This window comes from Rhamphochromis longiceps, linkage group LG3 (genome assembly GCF_057381845.1).
Source record: "Rhamphochromis longiceps isolate RC_006_pf linkage group LG3, R_longiceps_female_GT1.1, whole genome shotgun sequence".
NCBI classification, from domain to species: domain Eukaryota; kingdom Metazoa; phylum Chordata; class Actinopteri; order Cichliformes; family Cichlidae; genus Rhamphochromis; species Rhamphochromis longiceps.
The window spans coordinates 36,733,831-36,749,956 of record NC_140559.1 but is presented as its reverse complement, the minus strand read 5'-3'; the positions used below and the strand labels follow the sequence as shown (position 1 = coordinate 36,749,956).

The 16,126-nt window shown below is 42.9% G+C and overlaps 1 protein-coding gene and 1 non-coding gene across 2 annotated transcripts in view; both read right to left on the bottom strand.

The window, feature by feature from the left end:
• Positions 1–3,031: 3,031 nt before the first annotated feature.
• The window catches only part of htr2cl1 (5-hydroxytryptamine (serotonin) receptor 2C, G protein-coupled-like 1), a 33,881-nt gene continuing 20,786 nt past the window's right edge, over positions 3,032–16,126 (bottom strand). The window contains exons 3-6 of the mRNA XM_085402389.1: positions 7,860–8,023; positions 7,603–7,756; positions 4,816–5,048; positions 3,032–3,604 (exon numbers count right to left, since the gene is read on the bottom strand). Coding sequence (XP_085258515.1) covers positions 3,032–3,604; positions 4,816–5,048; positions 7,603–7,756; positions 7,860–8,023 — 1,124 coding nt within the window. The remainder of the gene's footprint in view (positions 3,605–4,815; positions 5,049–7,602; positions 7,757–7,859; positions 8,024–16,126) is intronic.
• Positions 14,459–14,531, bottom strand: trnak-cuu (transfer RNA lysine (anticodon CUU)). Its single transcript has one exon. It is a non-coding gene; the product is annotated as a tRNA-Lys (tRNA).

The window sequence follows — 16,126 nt, the reverse complement described above, 5'->3', positions numbered from 1 at the left end:
TATTGATTTCTAGAGAAACTGCCATCTACTATACAAAAGTAGTCATTAAGTGTGAGCCAGTCAGAGATATTATGTTTTAGAAAGTATTCGTTTAGAAAAACGAGGCAGATTGAACAAAGACTGGTCAATAAAGTGGAAACAGTGGATGGAAAGAGATTTTCCAATAATGCAAAGTATTCATCTTTCATTTTAAGGGTCTTTTTTCTACTAAATAGCCATCTTTCTAGTATTGTTTTCTTTTATGGAGAAGCGCTGTGATTTTGTTTTTCTTTGAAAAACTCCAGTAAATTTAGCCCAACTTTTAATTTAAGGTTAAATCTTCTTTATACATTCATATCTTATCTTCTAAGAGGCGAAGTTCTTGATGAAAAGCATGAACTTGACCTTCAAACTCCACACAGTATTATATCTTTTGTAAGGCGGAGTGTTGCAGATACTTAGTCTTTGCTGTTTTAAAACAAGTTTTCCATCCAGCATTTTGGGTATTTTACTTCCACAGGACACATTGGATCAATAAAAACAAGCAGGTTTGTAAAGCTAGCAGAGTGCTGTATTACCTATCTGCATCTTTGACTGCGTCTTTGACTTAAGATTATATAGTCTACATTAGGGGTGTTGTCCAGAATCGTCCCAGCAAATGGATCCCATCCTGGTTGGCTGAGTGTTTTTGAACAACGTTCAGGGTGCAGAGAAGGAATTTTTGTCTTTAACACAAAGTTTTACAAACTGCCATGAGAGCGACTGGACAAACTGCTGATTATTTCTTCCTGACAAAGATGTTATTAATGGTCTGTCACACCAAACCAAGTTTGTGTAAAACCAGTGAGCTGTGTCTTTTGTTTGATTTATGACCCTGGGATTTCTTTGCAGTGACGGTCGACCAGAACTAAGACATATTTTTGAAGATCTAGTTCCTTTTTCAGGCCATCTCAGGCTGTTCTTCATCGATTTTGTAAATGGATCGTTCGTTAAATGTGAATGCCTTGACAGTAAAAACTAAAAGCTGAGGTATTTCTAGCAGGAATTAGAATCGGGCCGATTAGAACTACCTCATGATGTCCTCTGTTATCTCGGATAAATTTGTGAATTTGTTCATGAGAAAATCAAACTGCAGGTATTTCATCCAGAGTGGATGAAGCATGCCGTCTTGTCAGATGTCAATAAAAATGTGGGAGGAGGGAAAGTGGGAGTGAGAGAGGTGGAGTCAGAGTGACAGGGCTCTGAGTGTTGGGGACTTTGTCTCTTAGGGTATCGACTTTCTGTCCGTCTCACGGATGAAATCTAAAGCTACTTGGTCTTAACTGTGAGTTACTGTGAAGCTGTAGAAGATCAGAGAGTCTGACTCAGTGCAGGGTTGAAACGCTGCCAAGCAAACCATCATTGGAGCTTTAGTTTCAGTGTAATTCTTCGATTATTACTAAAATTTGTTGATTTATATGCAAACAAAGCCACTAGTGTTCTTTAATTTCTTCCTTTTTTTGGCTTTCACTCTACCCTTCAAGCAGGTTTTAGCCTGCAGAATGACTGAAACGGGACTAAATTAATAACTGTCCTTGAATACAAATCCCTCATTCTTTTCTTTTTTAAAGTAGATGACACAGAGGTTCTTTTCAATTCAAGGATGTGTCCTTCACAGATGCCCAGAATATCAAATTGCGAAGATTTGTGCTTGTAGATGATATGAAAATCCTGATGCGTAACCTGATAATATGATATGCATGCTCATTGGTTTGGGATATAGTCAAGATTAAAGTCACATATAAGTTGTGGCAAATCAATCAAAAATCAAACCTGCTTTGACTCAAACTTTTCATTTATTTGCATGAGGCTACGTTACACTGTAGTCTTGTTTTAATGGGTGAATGCAAAAGATATACATTTCCCCGTTTGGCTTGTATAAAGAAAAGAGTGGGAATGAGTAATGAGTGTAAACATGAAAAGAGTTCAACTTAACATAAAAAAATTACATATAATGCATTCCTTTTAGACTGTTTTACTTTTATTTAAGATTTCATTGGTTGCTTTGAGTTAAAAACCTGTGGAAGTAGTGAATTTAGCATTTTGCAAAGTGTTTCTGTTGGTCAACAGAAGCCAGAGCCTGTCAGCTGTGTTAAGCCAAAGGCCTGCACCTTGTTTCTTAGCTCTTGTATCCCCCTTGTTCAGTCCAATAAAGGAGAAAGGGGGAGGGTAAGAGGCGACCTCTCTGAGTCATGTGACCACTAGATGGCACTGTGAGTCCACCAGAGACCAGCGGTAGTACATTCCTTTATGTTGGTCCCCTCAGACACGCTTCAACTGCAGTTTCCTTCAGAGAAACATCCCCCTCCTGTCGGCTGAATAGTTTCATTAAACATGCTGGAGAGGTTCATTCAGATGGCTCTCAGGACTGCTGTTGTTGTCAAGCTCGACCGGCACAAAAATATATTTGGTTTAGTTTGCTTGGTGTGGAGGGAATCCACGTGGACCCGAGCTCGGACTGCATTTTGACTCTGTGTGAAGGCTTGAAGGCGTAGTTTGACCCCAGTGGCCTCCCGGTTGGTGCTTGACTCTGTAACCTGCGTCTGTGGGACTCCGTGAAGGGCCACTTGACTTAATGCTAGGTTGACGAGAGCTGGCTCTCCACCGACCTCTTCACTTCATCCCTTTCAGTGGATCTCAGCTGGTATTGTCAATGCCATGAGGAGCCCCCACATCTTGCCACTGATGAGTGCTTAGATGTATAGGTAAAGGCCTGGTGGATGCCTTTGTTTTCTATTAATGTTATGAAAGCCAACATTTACAAAACGAGCACACTGGAAATATTGGTTTTCATTCTACCTTTCCAACCCGAAATATTAACTCTTCCGGTTTCTTTCCACATTGATGAACATAGTACGGAGAAAAAGGCTTGTCAGCAGAGACTAGTCCTTTTCCCAGTAAGAGTCCTCACTACAGTTGAAACCAGTAGAAAAGCTGTCGTGTCCAAGCACCAGCCCTGCTTGGAACAGCATCTGCAGGTTGCAGAAGACTAAAACTGACCGGATGCACACAGTCACACGCTGCTTGTGTGTTCTCTCGGGGCAGGGCTGTAGCTGATGAGTGACAGCTCCGGCTCCAGCTCCGTTTCCGGCTCTGTTTCTGAAAGCATGCAAATGTTCTGGCACTCCGAAATGCTCTGCGAGGTTATTCCGAATTGCGTCCCATCGTCCGTCGTGTCCTCCGGGTCCACTGCGAGCCTCCCGTTATCCCCCCTACCGCCATTGCGACAGTTACTGTTGCGGTCCACACCTGCCTTCCCGTGATCGCCCATAAGAAGAGGAGTCACGGCGTGTGAAGGGCATGGCGGCGGGACGAGGAGGGTTTTGCAACCCTGGCTGGCTGCGTTGGCCCCGACTTTGTACTGGCACCTGATGTAGCTGGAGAACGCTCTCCTGTAGGTCTTATTGAAGAGGGTGTAGACCAGAGGGTTGACTCCAGAGGAGATGTAACCCACCCAGACGAAGACGTTGAGGAGGTCGTGGAGCAGTGACTCGTTGCAGGAGTTGCTGCACAAGACGAAGGTGACGTTGGTGATAAAGAAGGGACACCACATGATGAGGAAGAGGAAAAAGACGATTCCTAGAACCTAGAAGAAGAGAGAGGGGGAAAAGGAAGAGGAGGAAAGAAAGAATAAGAAGAAGATAGTGAATAGAAAGTTTGCCAGTTTGAATACCTTCCAACCGAAACGTTCTTTTTCTTTCAATATCCCAGCGATTGCACCACTTCTAGTAGGATTTAAACTTATTTTACAGATATAAGAGGGCTTTGGTTTTCATCCAGAGTTAACCTGAATTTTCAGAGGACAATGCCAAGCCCGAGTCACACATTCAGCGACTCCAAGTCTTTTTACTCAAAGTGTCTGGCACAGAAACACGCCATTCAGAAGAGAAGTGATGATGATGCATTAAACGAGACATTAAATAGTTTTCAGACTTTGTAACCTTGTAACCGGAAGGTCGCCGGTTCGATCCCCGGGCTCTCTGTCCTGGTCGTTGTGTCCTTGGGCAAGACACTTTACCCTACCGCCTACTGGTGTTGGCCAGAGGGGCCGATGGCGCGATATGGCAGCCTGGCTTCTGTCAGTCTGCCCCAGGGCAGCTGTGGCTACAACCGTAGCTGCCTCCACCAGTGTGTGAATGTGAGAGTGAATGAATAGTGGCATTGTAAAGCGCTTTGGGTGCCTTGAAAAGCGCTATATAAACCCAATCCATTATTATTATTATTATTCAGAAAAGGCTACAGTATGCTATAACAACTGTATAAGGCAACCTTTTGGCAAACACATACAATTTGCTGTGTACACTGACCCCTAGTGGTCAAACAGTGGCGCACTTTTAAGTATTTACTTCTAGTCTAAGTAGTACTGAGCACTATTTGAACGTTTTTGACTACACCGCTGATGGTGTATGCCTGAGGATTATTACTTAGGAATCACCTTTTTAACTTAATGGTAAGTTTATTTTATTTTAACACAGCACAACCAAAGTAAGACCAAGTTAAAAAGCCTTTTGTTTGAAAGCTTTAGAGGTTTTTCCACCAAAGCATTCCGAAATTGAAATTGTTGGGGTGTGGATTTTGCTATTCTTGGGGTCATTGTCCTGTTGCATGACACAAAACATCTGCTTTTGTAGAGGTTGATCTCAGACTCGCAGACTTCAGTTGTTGTTCATCTCAGGTTGTGTTTAAGACCAAATATATACTTTTTAATGTCCTGATTTGTAAACCATTAAAACTTTAAGAGGGTGTACTTATTGCACATTTATCATTTACCCCCTGATTACTCCTTTTTATTCTCACCTTCGAGGCCCGTCTCTCATTTTTTATGGCCTGCATCATCCCCCGGCGACCGTGACTTGACGCATCACTCCGGCCCGGTCCAGCTGCCGGCGAGCTGAGCTGGGACGCCACCTCAGAGCTGGGAATGATGCTGATGCTATCTGAGGTGGAGGCGCTGAGCAGAATGCTGGGCTCTGTGCCCTTCAGGCAGCTCAAGGTGTTTCGTCTGCTTTGAGGAGGCGGGACCTTCAACTCTGAGCAAGGGGCAAAAAAACAACCATTTAAATTTCAAACTTTTGCCTTTAAAATGTTTTAGTGGAAAGCTGAATGGCTGGACTTGCACATGTTATCATTATGTGTCAACCAGAAAACTGCTGCCTGTACAGCCAGCCAATGAAAGAATGTCAAGTTTTCTATTAACACTGCAGCTGATATTTTGTAGGGTAGAGGCGAGATGAAAAGTTAAGGCACGAGCTGAATGTTTCATTTTCAATTTTCTGTGTCTGGGATTGGAGAGAGGATAAGATGGAAAATGGGCAGAGACTGCAGTATCATGCAATTTTATCTGAACTGGAGAAGCCAAGGCTTGGCCTGGAATGGGAAACGTCCGAGTGGCGCCCAAACTGATCAGATCAGATAGATGCTGTTTTCGCAGCAGCACAACAACATCTCAGGAAACAGCTGACGAAGTGTGCTTTCTGTTTCGCCTTACCCACTGTAAGTGCTCGGAGCTGGAGAAACTTTTTTGCAAAGCTTTGTCCTTCTGTTATTCCCGCTGAGCAACGTGGCCTACACGTGATTTACGATGACAATACAAACTCTTAGGTATCGAGAAATCCCTCTGGGAATCCTGTAATTATGCACTTCAAGAACATACAGTAATTATAGAAGCACTTGCCTTGTAGAGAGGTGTAGACCAAGCTCATTATTTCTAGTATCATAAACCTGAAAAACATCTGTTATGGGTTTTCTCATGCATAACTAAACTTAGAGAGCAGATGCATTTAATAAGGGAATACCTGATATCAAATGTTGAAAGATAAGCAGACTTGTTACATCAGGTACACCCTGTAGGTTTAGGTCTACCCTTCCTTCGGGATAGGTTGATCTTTTGCCTTCAGCCTGGATGGCCTGCAGGCTTCTAGAGACGTGAAATGGATTGAAGATGCCAGAATTGTGATCTAAAGCTATTTCCAAGAGCTGCTTCATCACATAAGAGAGAAGGGGCTCTTTGTATCCACTCTTGTGACCAGACCAAAGTCGTTCAACCTGTTTGAGTGCTTAGCTCACATATTTGTGTGAAAACAGCCGACGTTCACATAACTGATAAACAAGGATACAGCTGCACAGTTAACTGAATATCAATCATGTTTTGGACTTTCCATAATTAAATGAGCAACAATGAAATTGCTTAAAACCGAAAGCAAATTGAAAGCAAAACTCCCTAAACATTCATGGGCAAATCATTGCCGTTCCCTACACTGTGCAATGTGAGGCATCCAGAGTGGAGTCAGCTGATGCCGCCACACTACGTCTGTCCATCTCCCGCTCCCCGTCACTCGTGAACAAGCCCACGGCAAAACGCGTCAGCAGCAACTCATCCTTGACCCAGAGTGTACCCTCCTCACTATTCTCATTCCTGCCGCTTCACACTCGGCTAAAAAACGCTCCAGCGTGACCTGGAGGCCACCGCCTGACGAAGCCAACAGAACCACATCATCCATAAAAAGCAGAGACGAGATCCTGAGGTCACTGAAGTGGGACCCTTCTGCTACTTCTGTTCATAATAAATGTAAACAGACTCAATTAGGGGATCAATCAATACAATCAGAAGTAACAGGCAGATCTATAGATTTTTGTAAAGTAGGGTGATAGACCCATTGCCTTTACTGTACACCGATGAGTCATGCTCACCCACCTGAGCCAGAAAATGTCCTGACAACTCTCTGATAGAGCGACGTCCAGGACAGAGTACCACAAAATAGGGAAACAATGGCCAACCTAATTTTGAAAAAATAAAAATATCCCAAACACGATTCTAGTTTCTAGGCCATGATTTGACAAACAGGGTAAGAACTTGGTGTACAGTCAGAAGAGACGATTCTTTTAGCTGCTGCTTTACTTGTGATGGATCCACATGCTTGAGTCTCAGAGGCTGGGTTTCAAACTTTCCCATATCAAAAATGGAGCTACTCAAAGTGAAGAGCTTTCTTATGTGTCTTAACACAGGGATATGTTGAAAGAGCACAGACACACATCACTTACAGAGGAACCTCCAGTATCATAATTTTACCTTATGCTAATTAGAAATTGATTATCTGCATTTGTACAGTCTTGTCATACCAATAATGAAAGTGTTGAAGGCCCTGAAGCTAAAGACCAAGTCGAATAAGAAACCTAGGGTGTGTGTGCAATGAAGCATGCTGTTGGTGCTGAGCTGCTGTGGAGGCCTTCTTCATTATTAAAACACAAATTGAAATATGCCATGCTTAGGCGGTATGACTCAAACATCTCAAGAGTGGCAAAATAAAAATCCATCAATTTGTTTTGTGCTTCTTCTTGGTTTAATTGCTGGAGGGTTTAATACTTAGAGTGATTCAAATCCTTCAGAAAGTAAAACATGCTGGGATACCAGCATAAAATACATGAAAACAAAATCACTAACAATAATTATGTGTCTGTGGTTGTGTGTTATTTGCTAATACTTTCAAGAATAAATTCATGTATTTACCATAAATTCATTGGTTAAGTTAGTGGGAGATTTTCCTGCTGACATACAGGTGCAGTAAAGTCCTGGTAGGTGTTTACCTTGTGAGTCTGGAGGAGCAAGTGTATTGATCTGAGGAAGGTGGAAGGTGCTGGGTGGAGGCTGCAATGTATTTCCCATTGCTGGTGTGTGCAAAGGCTGCTGGGAAGAAGTCTTTGCCTCATACAGGAAGACTGTGGCCTGCCTCTGAAGCACCTGAAGGGGAGGGGACATAGATGAAGGCAGTAAAGTAAAGACATTACAACAGATGCATGTTGCAAAGAAGAGCAATCGCACAAACACGAAAAAAAAGCCCTACCTGTATGGTGAGGCAGTATGTCACCACCATGATTACGAGCGGGATGAAAAAGGCCACAAAGGAGCCAATCAGCACGAAGCGCTCCTCGTTGAGGACACAGCTGCCGTTGACGAAGACCTTGTCCTTGTTGTGCAGGCCAATCACTGGAATGGGCATTGACACGCCTACAGAAAGAAAGAACGAGGGTAGCAGGAGAAAAGTCTGAACATCTTTCATTTGTAATATTTTGTGGGAACATTTTGGTGCATGCCCCTCCCTCATTTCCTAGGTTATTAAAAGGAAAGGCTGCATGGCATATATTTTTTTTCCATGTGAACTGTAGCCTCTGTTCTTAGCTGACAGAAGTGGCATCCTGTGTGGTCTTCTGTAGCTGTAGCTCATCTGCTTCAAAGCTCAAGACGCTCTTCTGCAGACCTTGGTTGTGACAAATTGTTATTAAACTTGCAGTTGCCTTTCTTGCCAGTCTTGCCATTCTCCTTTGGCATCAACAATGCATCTTCACTCCTGCTGCTGATTGGATGTTTTCTCCACAAACCCTAAAGATGATTGTGGTTCTGCCTTGGGTTCAGATAGTTTTCCTTCTCTACTCTAGGTTCTGTGTGGTCTTCTCAGGTCTTCTTTGAGCACAGAAGCACCACCTATTTCGCCAAATATTTTGACTGTGAGGCACTGCCCATCAGAACAAAGACGGCTTGAAGGAAGAGGAGCTAAAACAACTTGTTTTGGACATCCTCTGTCCAAAACAAGCTACTGTGCTGCAGTCCAGTAATATAAATGTGGAGCTGGATGACCATTAAAATGTTTTTAAGAGTGTTAGAAGAGTGAATGGGAACAAAATATGAACAATAAGGGCAATTTTTAGGATTTGTCTTTGTAGTGTTGTTATATTACACAGGCATAGCACAAGCAAAAGATGAATACCAATGAGTTAGAATGTAAATTGAAACAGTGGTATGCTGGGGAACTGCTGGACCTGACATTCAAGCAAATGTTAGGTTGACATGAACCTAATATACACTCCAAAAGCACCAGGCAGGAATGGCATCGCCCAGCAGGATAATATACAGGGTGACGTTGGAAAAAACTGCAGAGGAAGAGCTCAAGCAAGATAACAAAGAGCCACATTTTTTCACTCCAAACTCCCCAGATGCCAATCTGACCAAACATACTTGGAATGCAATGAAATGAGCCCGGTTAGCAGAAGCTCCGCCCTGCAACAAAACCCAGAGTATTCACTGCAAACCCCATGATGCCAGCCACCACAGAAAATCCCCAGAGGTCCCACATCCACACCCCAGCAGGTGTCAGAGACATTTGGAGGCACAAAGCTGAATGTACTGATTGGAATCTCATGCAGGTTGTATTAATGTTCTGGTTCTGTATACACCATTTTTCACTCCATGCATCGAGTAACTAAAGCTGTATCTAATGATTCCTATTGCAAATTCCCATTGCAGTTTTTAAGGTAATGATTAATTACACCTGAAACAACACCACTTTCCACTCAGTTTTAGCATTAGGTTACTTTAAATGCTCAGAGCCGGAGTCATTACCTGGAAACACAGAGGGTCATTTTCAGAGTAATAATCATAAATCATGGCTAGAAAATGCAACATTATCTCTGAAAACACATTTGGTGGTTTGTACCCCCGGTCCGTGAACACGCTCCTTTTATGATAATGAAAGTAAATAACTATAAGGTGCTGTAGAATAACACATTAAATATATTAAATGAGAGCTGGATCTGTAGAAATCTATCAGTGTGTAATGGATGTTTATAGCGGTGCTTTGGTGCTGTTAGAGGATACTGCTGATAAAAGCCTGAGGTGAGAGGCATCCTTTGAGACAGAGCTGATTTTCTGACCTATGATAATAACACTGACTAATGTGCCGTTTCTGATTTCAAAGAGCGCTTGTGTTAAAAGTGTCTGCTGCCCTGGGCTCTGTTTCAGAACGGAGATACCGAGGGGAGAAGCAGCGACGTGTTTTAAAGCTCTACAGGCAACAGCACTGTTTTACAGACTGGTCGCACATCTCGATCCCCTTTTAGCTGTTTAATGCCAGAAGTGTGGGCAGGCGTAAGTGCAAGATCTATCGTTTTCTCTCGGACTGCTGGCGACCGGGCCAACATCAAAATGCAATTTGGAGTTGTAGCGGCTCCCCTAATGCAATCGTTGCAATCGACTGCACACACACGCTGCCCAGAAGGATGAATTTGTCCGCATTAAAAGTACATTTTACTTTTGTGAATGTCCAAATAACTTATGAATGTAAATAGAGTTGAGTAAAGAGGCTGTCCAGCGGTCTTGGTCGCACACAGTGTGTAGACCAACGGCTCCCAGCTTTTTGCTTATAATGTCCTTCAGGTTGACTCAATGATGAACTTTATTAACACCACCTCTCACAATCAAATATCTTTATTTCAACTTCTTTTAAACTCGATCTGCACTACTTTCAGTTATGGTTAGAAAAATGTTTCCAGTATTTCCACCTAACTATGGGCTTACTATTTTAGAAATCTATCCACAAATTGATTCTACGACTCTGTTTAATAGCTGTTGGTTATGTTTAGCTGTCCCAGTTTGTCGTTACGATTAGCTAACAACTCTATATGTTATTCATGCTGTTAGATAATGATTTAAATTGATTATCTTACCTTTTAATTATTTCAACTTTAAACCAACACATCCCACTGCAAGCTGTAGTGTTAGCTAGCTACTAATATTTGACATTTTTTTCCATAATTTCAGCTAGCGTTACCAATGTTTGATCCAGTATGGTTAGCTAGTCTACAATCAGAGATTGAAACCCCTGGGTGCTGGTTTAGGTCAGTTGGACGAGCAGGTGACCATACGCTGCATGGCTGCGAGCGGCTGGCCCGGGTTTGAGTCCGACCCATTGCTCCATGTCTCCCCCTCTGCTTTCTTGTTAGCCTTCACTGTATCTGTGTAATAAAGCCAGTAAAAGGCTGAAAAATATATATATAAAAATTGCAGGCCCTCTCTGTAACACACCCAAAGAAAGATTCTAGGTCTGACCAACCGTCTCAGTCGTGGGCAAAAAGATGAGAGTCAATAAAATTCTAAAAGATAATTTATTGACAAAAATATCAAGAGATAAAAGATAAAACAGTCCAGTGTCCCATTTATGAATCATATAAAAAACACACAGTCCCAAGGCCAGAGCCAGCTATGCCACACTGCCAGGTGCACTCCACGTGTTGCCTTTAACAGGGTTAGAAGTTGTCCTTGGAGACCCACCACCCTGCAAGCATATAGCCAGTGGTCACTCCAGCCTCTGCAACTCTGCTGCCTTTAGGCTGTGGCATATAATAGGCCCTGGCCTGCACAGAGAGACAAAATGACACTTTCACTATAGAATTCATAGCACAAAACCCATCCATACATCCCAAACATATTTGATTTCATCACATTACATACCTGCACAGAGAGACAAAATGACACAGCAGTGTTTGTAGTGTGGGCTATAAGTAGACCAGTGTATCAGTGCAATCAAGTACACCTGCCTCTAATTAGTCCAACCCCATTCCAGCCATTGGCTCACCAAAAATGTGACACACACACACACACACACACACACACACACACACACACACACACACACACACACACACACACACACACACAAAACCACTCCCAACCCTGTGCAACTTCACACAATAATATGGAGCTGAATTAACACAGGCACATTAGTCTACCATGTTACACTCTCTCCTTCATATCTCCATACCTATGGCATTTAAACAACTGTTCTTGCACTTTTCATTCTTTTCCTGATTCACTCATCACTTCATTCATGAGCTTCTCAAATTACTCCTTCCACTTTTTAGATAGACTCTCTTTACTTATTAGTCCAGTTTCACCTCGGGCCTTAGGCACCCCTAATCTGCAGTACATATTTTCAAGCTTGATCCCTCTGCCAGGCCAGTTCTTCCACAAAGTTCAGTTTCACATAGATCTCAGTAAAAAAGGACAATTCCCATACCGGGAGTTGAACACAGGCCACCTGGGTAAAATGGGACATGACAAAGGAAAACAAAATTTCTAAACAAATGGGAGAAAATGAACAGCTGGCTACATCTGCAGAGCCCTGTTCTTTTGGAGATTTCCTTGAGATCAAAGGAACAACTTCACTAAGAGTTTATTAAAGGTGACACTGAGTTGTTATAGATGCTAAAACCATCCACAAGGTTCTCTACAAGAGACGAGCCTGGAACTCTGGGATTAGACTTTTTGCACCAAGTTCAAGTTCAAATTTTATTCACCACATGCAGTGGCAGGTTGCCCTGCAGTGGAATGAACCTGCCTCCCGACCTTACACATACAACAGAGACATCACATGGGGATACAAGTCAGAGAACGGTTGCATTACAGAAAAACCACTGAAATGTACACTACAATGCGAAAGTATAAGAGGAAAAAAAGAGACCTCTACTCATGCTGGGCTGGAGGACAGCATGAGAACAGGAAACAAAAAAACCTCCTCTGCACAGAAAGCACATAAATGTCCACAGTACAACATTATAGAGCACGTGACAGCAACAGGGTTGTGTAGGGGATGAGGAGTAATCCCAGGCAACACAGCAGCCATCCTGCCACTGCGCCGACTCTCCAGCGTGGGCCCAGACCCGCCCGTGTTCCCCAGGAGGATACAAGCATCGAAGGCGTTGGAAGGGGAGGGGGATGAGTGAGTGCTTGTCAGTGTAAATGTATGTGTGTGCGTGTCCATAGTTCAGTGTCCTTCGCCCTACCAGGCTAAGTAAACAGTCTACAAGCCAACCCAGGTGGCCTTGCATGCAGTGGGAAGAACAGTCTAAACACAGTCGTTTAGAGTTTTGTTCAGCTCCAGCCTTGAGCCCACAGCTAGCGCCGAAGGGATAGCCGCATTATGATGGTGATTTTTCGTTTGTGCGAATAACTCATGAGAATTTCAAAGCTGTTCTTTAACACTCCGACACCGACACTGGTCTCTCAATCTCCCGTTGGAGAGCCGTGAGCTTCTCCATGATGTTATCAAACTTGCACTCCGTGGTCTTGTCATTCTTGTGCTCAAAGAGCCGATTCTGAGACCTCACGACCGCAGTGAGCTGCTCCACGATGTGATCCAACTTTAGCTCAGAGGTCTTATTCTGAGTATTCACGGCAGCCGTAAGCTTCTCCAAGATCTTAACCACGCTGCACTCAGTGAGCCCTTTCTAAGAAGTCGCGCCCCGTCCCATCGTTTCAATCCCAGCGGGCAGCCGTGGGTGGGTTTGAACAGCTGGTTCCGCTTTCTTAATTCTCCGATAAGCCAGGGCCAAACCAGCTCCGATCAGCAAGAACCCTGTTATCATGGTTCTGAATAGGTAGATATCTTCAGCGTCCTCGATCGACAGTCCCACCAGGCACACGATCCTCCACTTCTGCCACCCATCCACTGCGTATCTGGCAGGGAAAGTCCCTCCAGGGCACTCGGGCTCTCCTGAGCCCAGACTTCTCGTTAAGAAAAGGGTGTCAATAGCATTCAGAGACCAGTTGATCAAATCCATAATTCTCTTTTAGGTTTAGAGAACAGATTGTGAGAGGGTGTTCCAGGGAAAAGTAATACAAAAATACACGAGACTAGACAAGGACATACAGTAAGAGGCTAAGCAGGGAAGATAAGGGGAAGGAGGAGAGGAGAAAAAGTGCGAGTGCCTTCGCCGAGAGCCAAACGACCCAGCAGTGATTGTTTTAAACTAACAATCATAAATAAAATACTCACTACGTTGGACAGCTGAAATATAACCTTTAGTATTTTGTTTTCAGTTTGCTAACAGATGCTCTTAGTCTTATAGAGATGTCTGCAGAGCATGGCGATAAACTTCAGACCAAGAGAGTAAATGTAAGTTTTAAAATGCATCACGCAAGGAGAATAAACAATTGCCTCCATCTGGTGTTTTTCTCATTTAGAGCAAGCAATCAGGTGAATCTAAATAAAAGCTGTGATTCACCTCATTAATTCATTTCACCTTAAAACCATGTGGATCCCGAGGTAGAGCTATATAAAAACGTATGTGGTTTTTTTTCTTATTATCCTTCATTAAACTTGCTTTTATTTCAACCTTTCTCTGTGCTTGCTCTGCCAGCTCAAGTTCATTTTTGTCATGTCAATCATGACAGCAAGAGCCAACCTCAGTCTGCGAAATCTGACTTTGCCCAGATTTTACTTCATAAAGCACTGACTTGAGACTTGACCAAAAACCTTCTGAAGAATCATATTAGCAAAAATGTCCACGTGAGGACAGATCGGCACCAGAAGGTCATAAAGACATGATTTGCATTTGCACCAATATTTATTTTCCATCGAGGAAAGAGCATCTGACTCAGTTACAGATGAAAAAGAAAGCTTTCACAGGACTCTGTGCAGTCCTATAGAAAATCAAGCACACCTTTACACCTTCCAGATGATGATCTGCGTCTAACTGTAAGCATGTGTGAGAACCTCTATGAAGCAGAAGTTTTGGCAGTTCACATGTCTGGAATAACAAGGTCATAACAAAATCAGCTGAATCCAGGACTTCAGAGAGTTTCTTGATAACTTCTGTCTTAAAATATCTCCGCCCAACGTGGGGCTCGAACCCACGACCCTGAGATTAAGAGTCTCATGCTCTGCCGACTGAGCTAGCCGGGCTTGCACACCTAGTGAAACCGCACTGGTAATGTTTCCTCTAATTTTTCATGTGTCTGCGCGAACACACAAACTCCATGAGCGGTCCCTTGGACCACTGTGAGCAACAGCAGACGTGTGCACTGTGGTCACGCCAGCATCGAATCCATCCAAGTTTCATGGTTTATTAAAATAATCAAATTACAGCATTTACATTTATGTTAGACTACTTTTAATTAACTGCTTTAGCCCACTTACAATGAAAATTCAAAAAAATCTTCATGACCTGTGTAGTATGTTAACACTATTGGAAGTAAAAATAACTTGAACTCCAACTTTGAAAACACAACTTTCTTTTTCTTCCTCTTTTTTTTTTTATAAAGTTCTGATTTGTATTATGAGTATGAGTCTGTGGTCTGGGAGAGAGTCCTGTAACTCTGTCTGCAAAATACAGTAAATAATGGCCGATGTTGGGCAATTAATTATATAGTTACTTCTTCAAAAAAGTAACTGAGTTTTGCAAACAACAAAGTTTCTTGCAGCTGTTTAACTGAATTTACAGAACAATCAGCTGTTCTGCATCAAATTTGATACCAAACAAATTATTTGTGCCACTCCACAAAACAATTTCTGTCCACTATGAGATAAAGGAGAACAACAGCCTGATACCTGCAGGCCTGACAGCAGGAGACGTATCACTCCTGTAACACCTGTAACATTCAGCAGTCGCCTCATTGTTCTGACTCACACAACAAAACTATTGACAACACTAAACACTAACTACACAAGATTTGCGCTAAATGTCGCAAATCTCTCACATCTCAAAACACCGCCGTCACTCCTAACCCCCCCGCCGTCCCCACCCTTCCTAAACAACTAAATGCCAGAAAGATGAACAAATCTCACAAAACTCACTGAATTCAGTCTGATGATCTCTGGGGTCAGTGTTTCAATGTAGCCATCAAATATTTGGGCCAAGACTCAGAGTCCCATTTAGTGGTCACTAAGCCGTCACCAGAATATGACTGCATTTCAGTAAATGTATTCCATCTTTTGGTCATCACTCAGACTGCAACTAGCTGCTTTAACATGATGGGTCAGCACATTTTAGACTACAAAAAGAGAACATAGAGCTCCCAGTACCCAAAACGTTGTCCTTATGCTCCAGATGACATCAGTTTATAGAAATTAGCCTCAAACCTTTGAGCAGTACAAGTGCATCTAAATATGTAACAGCTGTCAGTTCGGACCAAAACAGACTGAGGTCATTCATGCAAACCTCCTGCTCTGCATTTTTAATTTGTCACCAATGAGAAAACGGTTGTGTTCACACAGACACTTGAGAGGACACACATTAGCTCTAATGGACAGCGGGAAAAAAGCCGGAAGATACACGAATGCTAGAAAGTAAAAAGTCAACAAGAAGCAGAAAACATCTTCTGTTTGGGTGTTTCTTTGTTAATCCTTTAGCATTGATCTCTCTAAGCCCTCTCAGACCTCAATCACAGCTGAACATTGTGGTGCAGAACCTCTTGAGGGGTCAAGGAAATGCCAGCAGGAAAAGAGCAATTTCTTCTGATTTAAAGCCGGATGCGAATGAGTGCAGAGCAAGAAAGGAC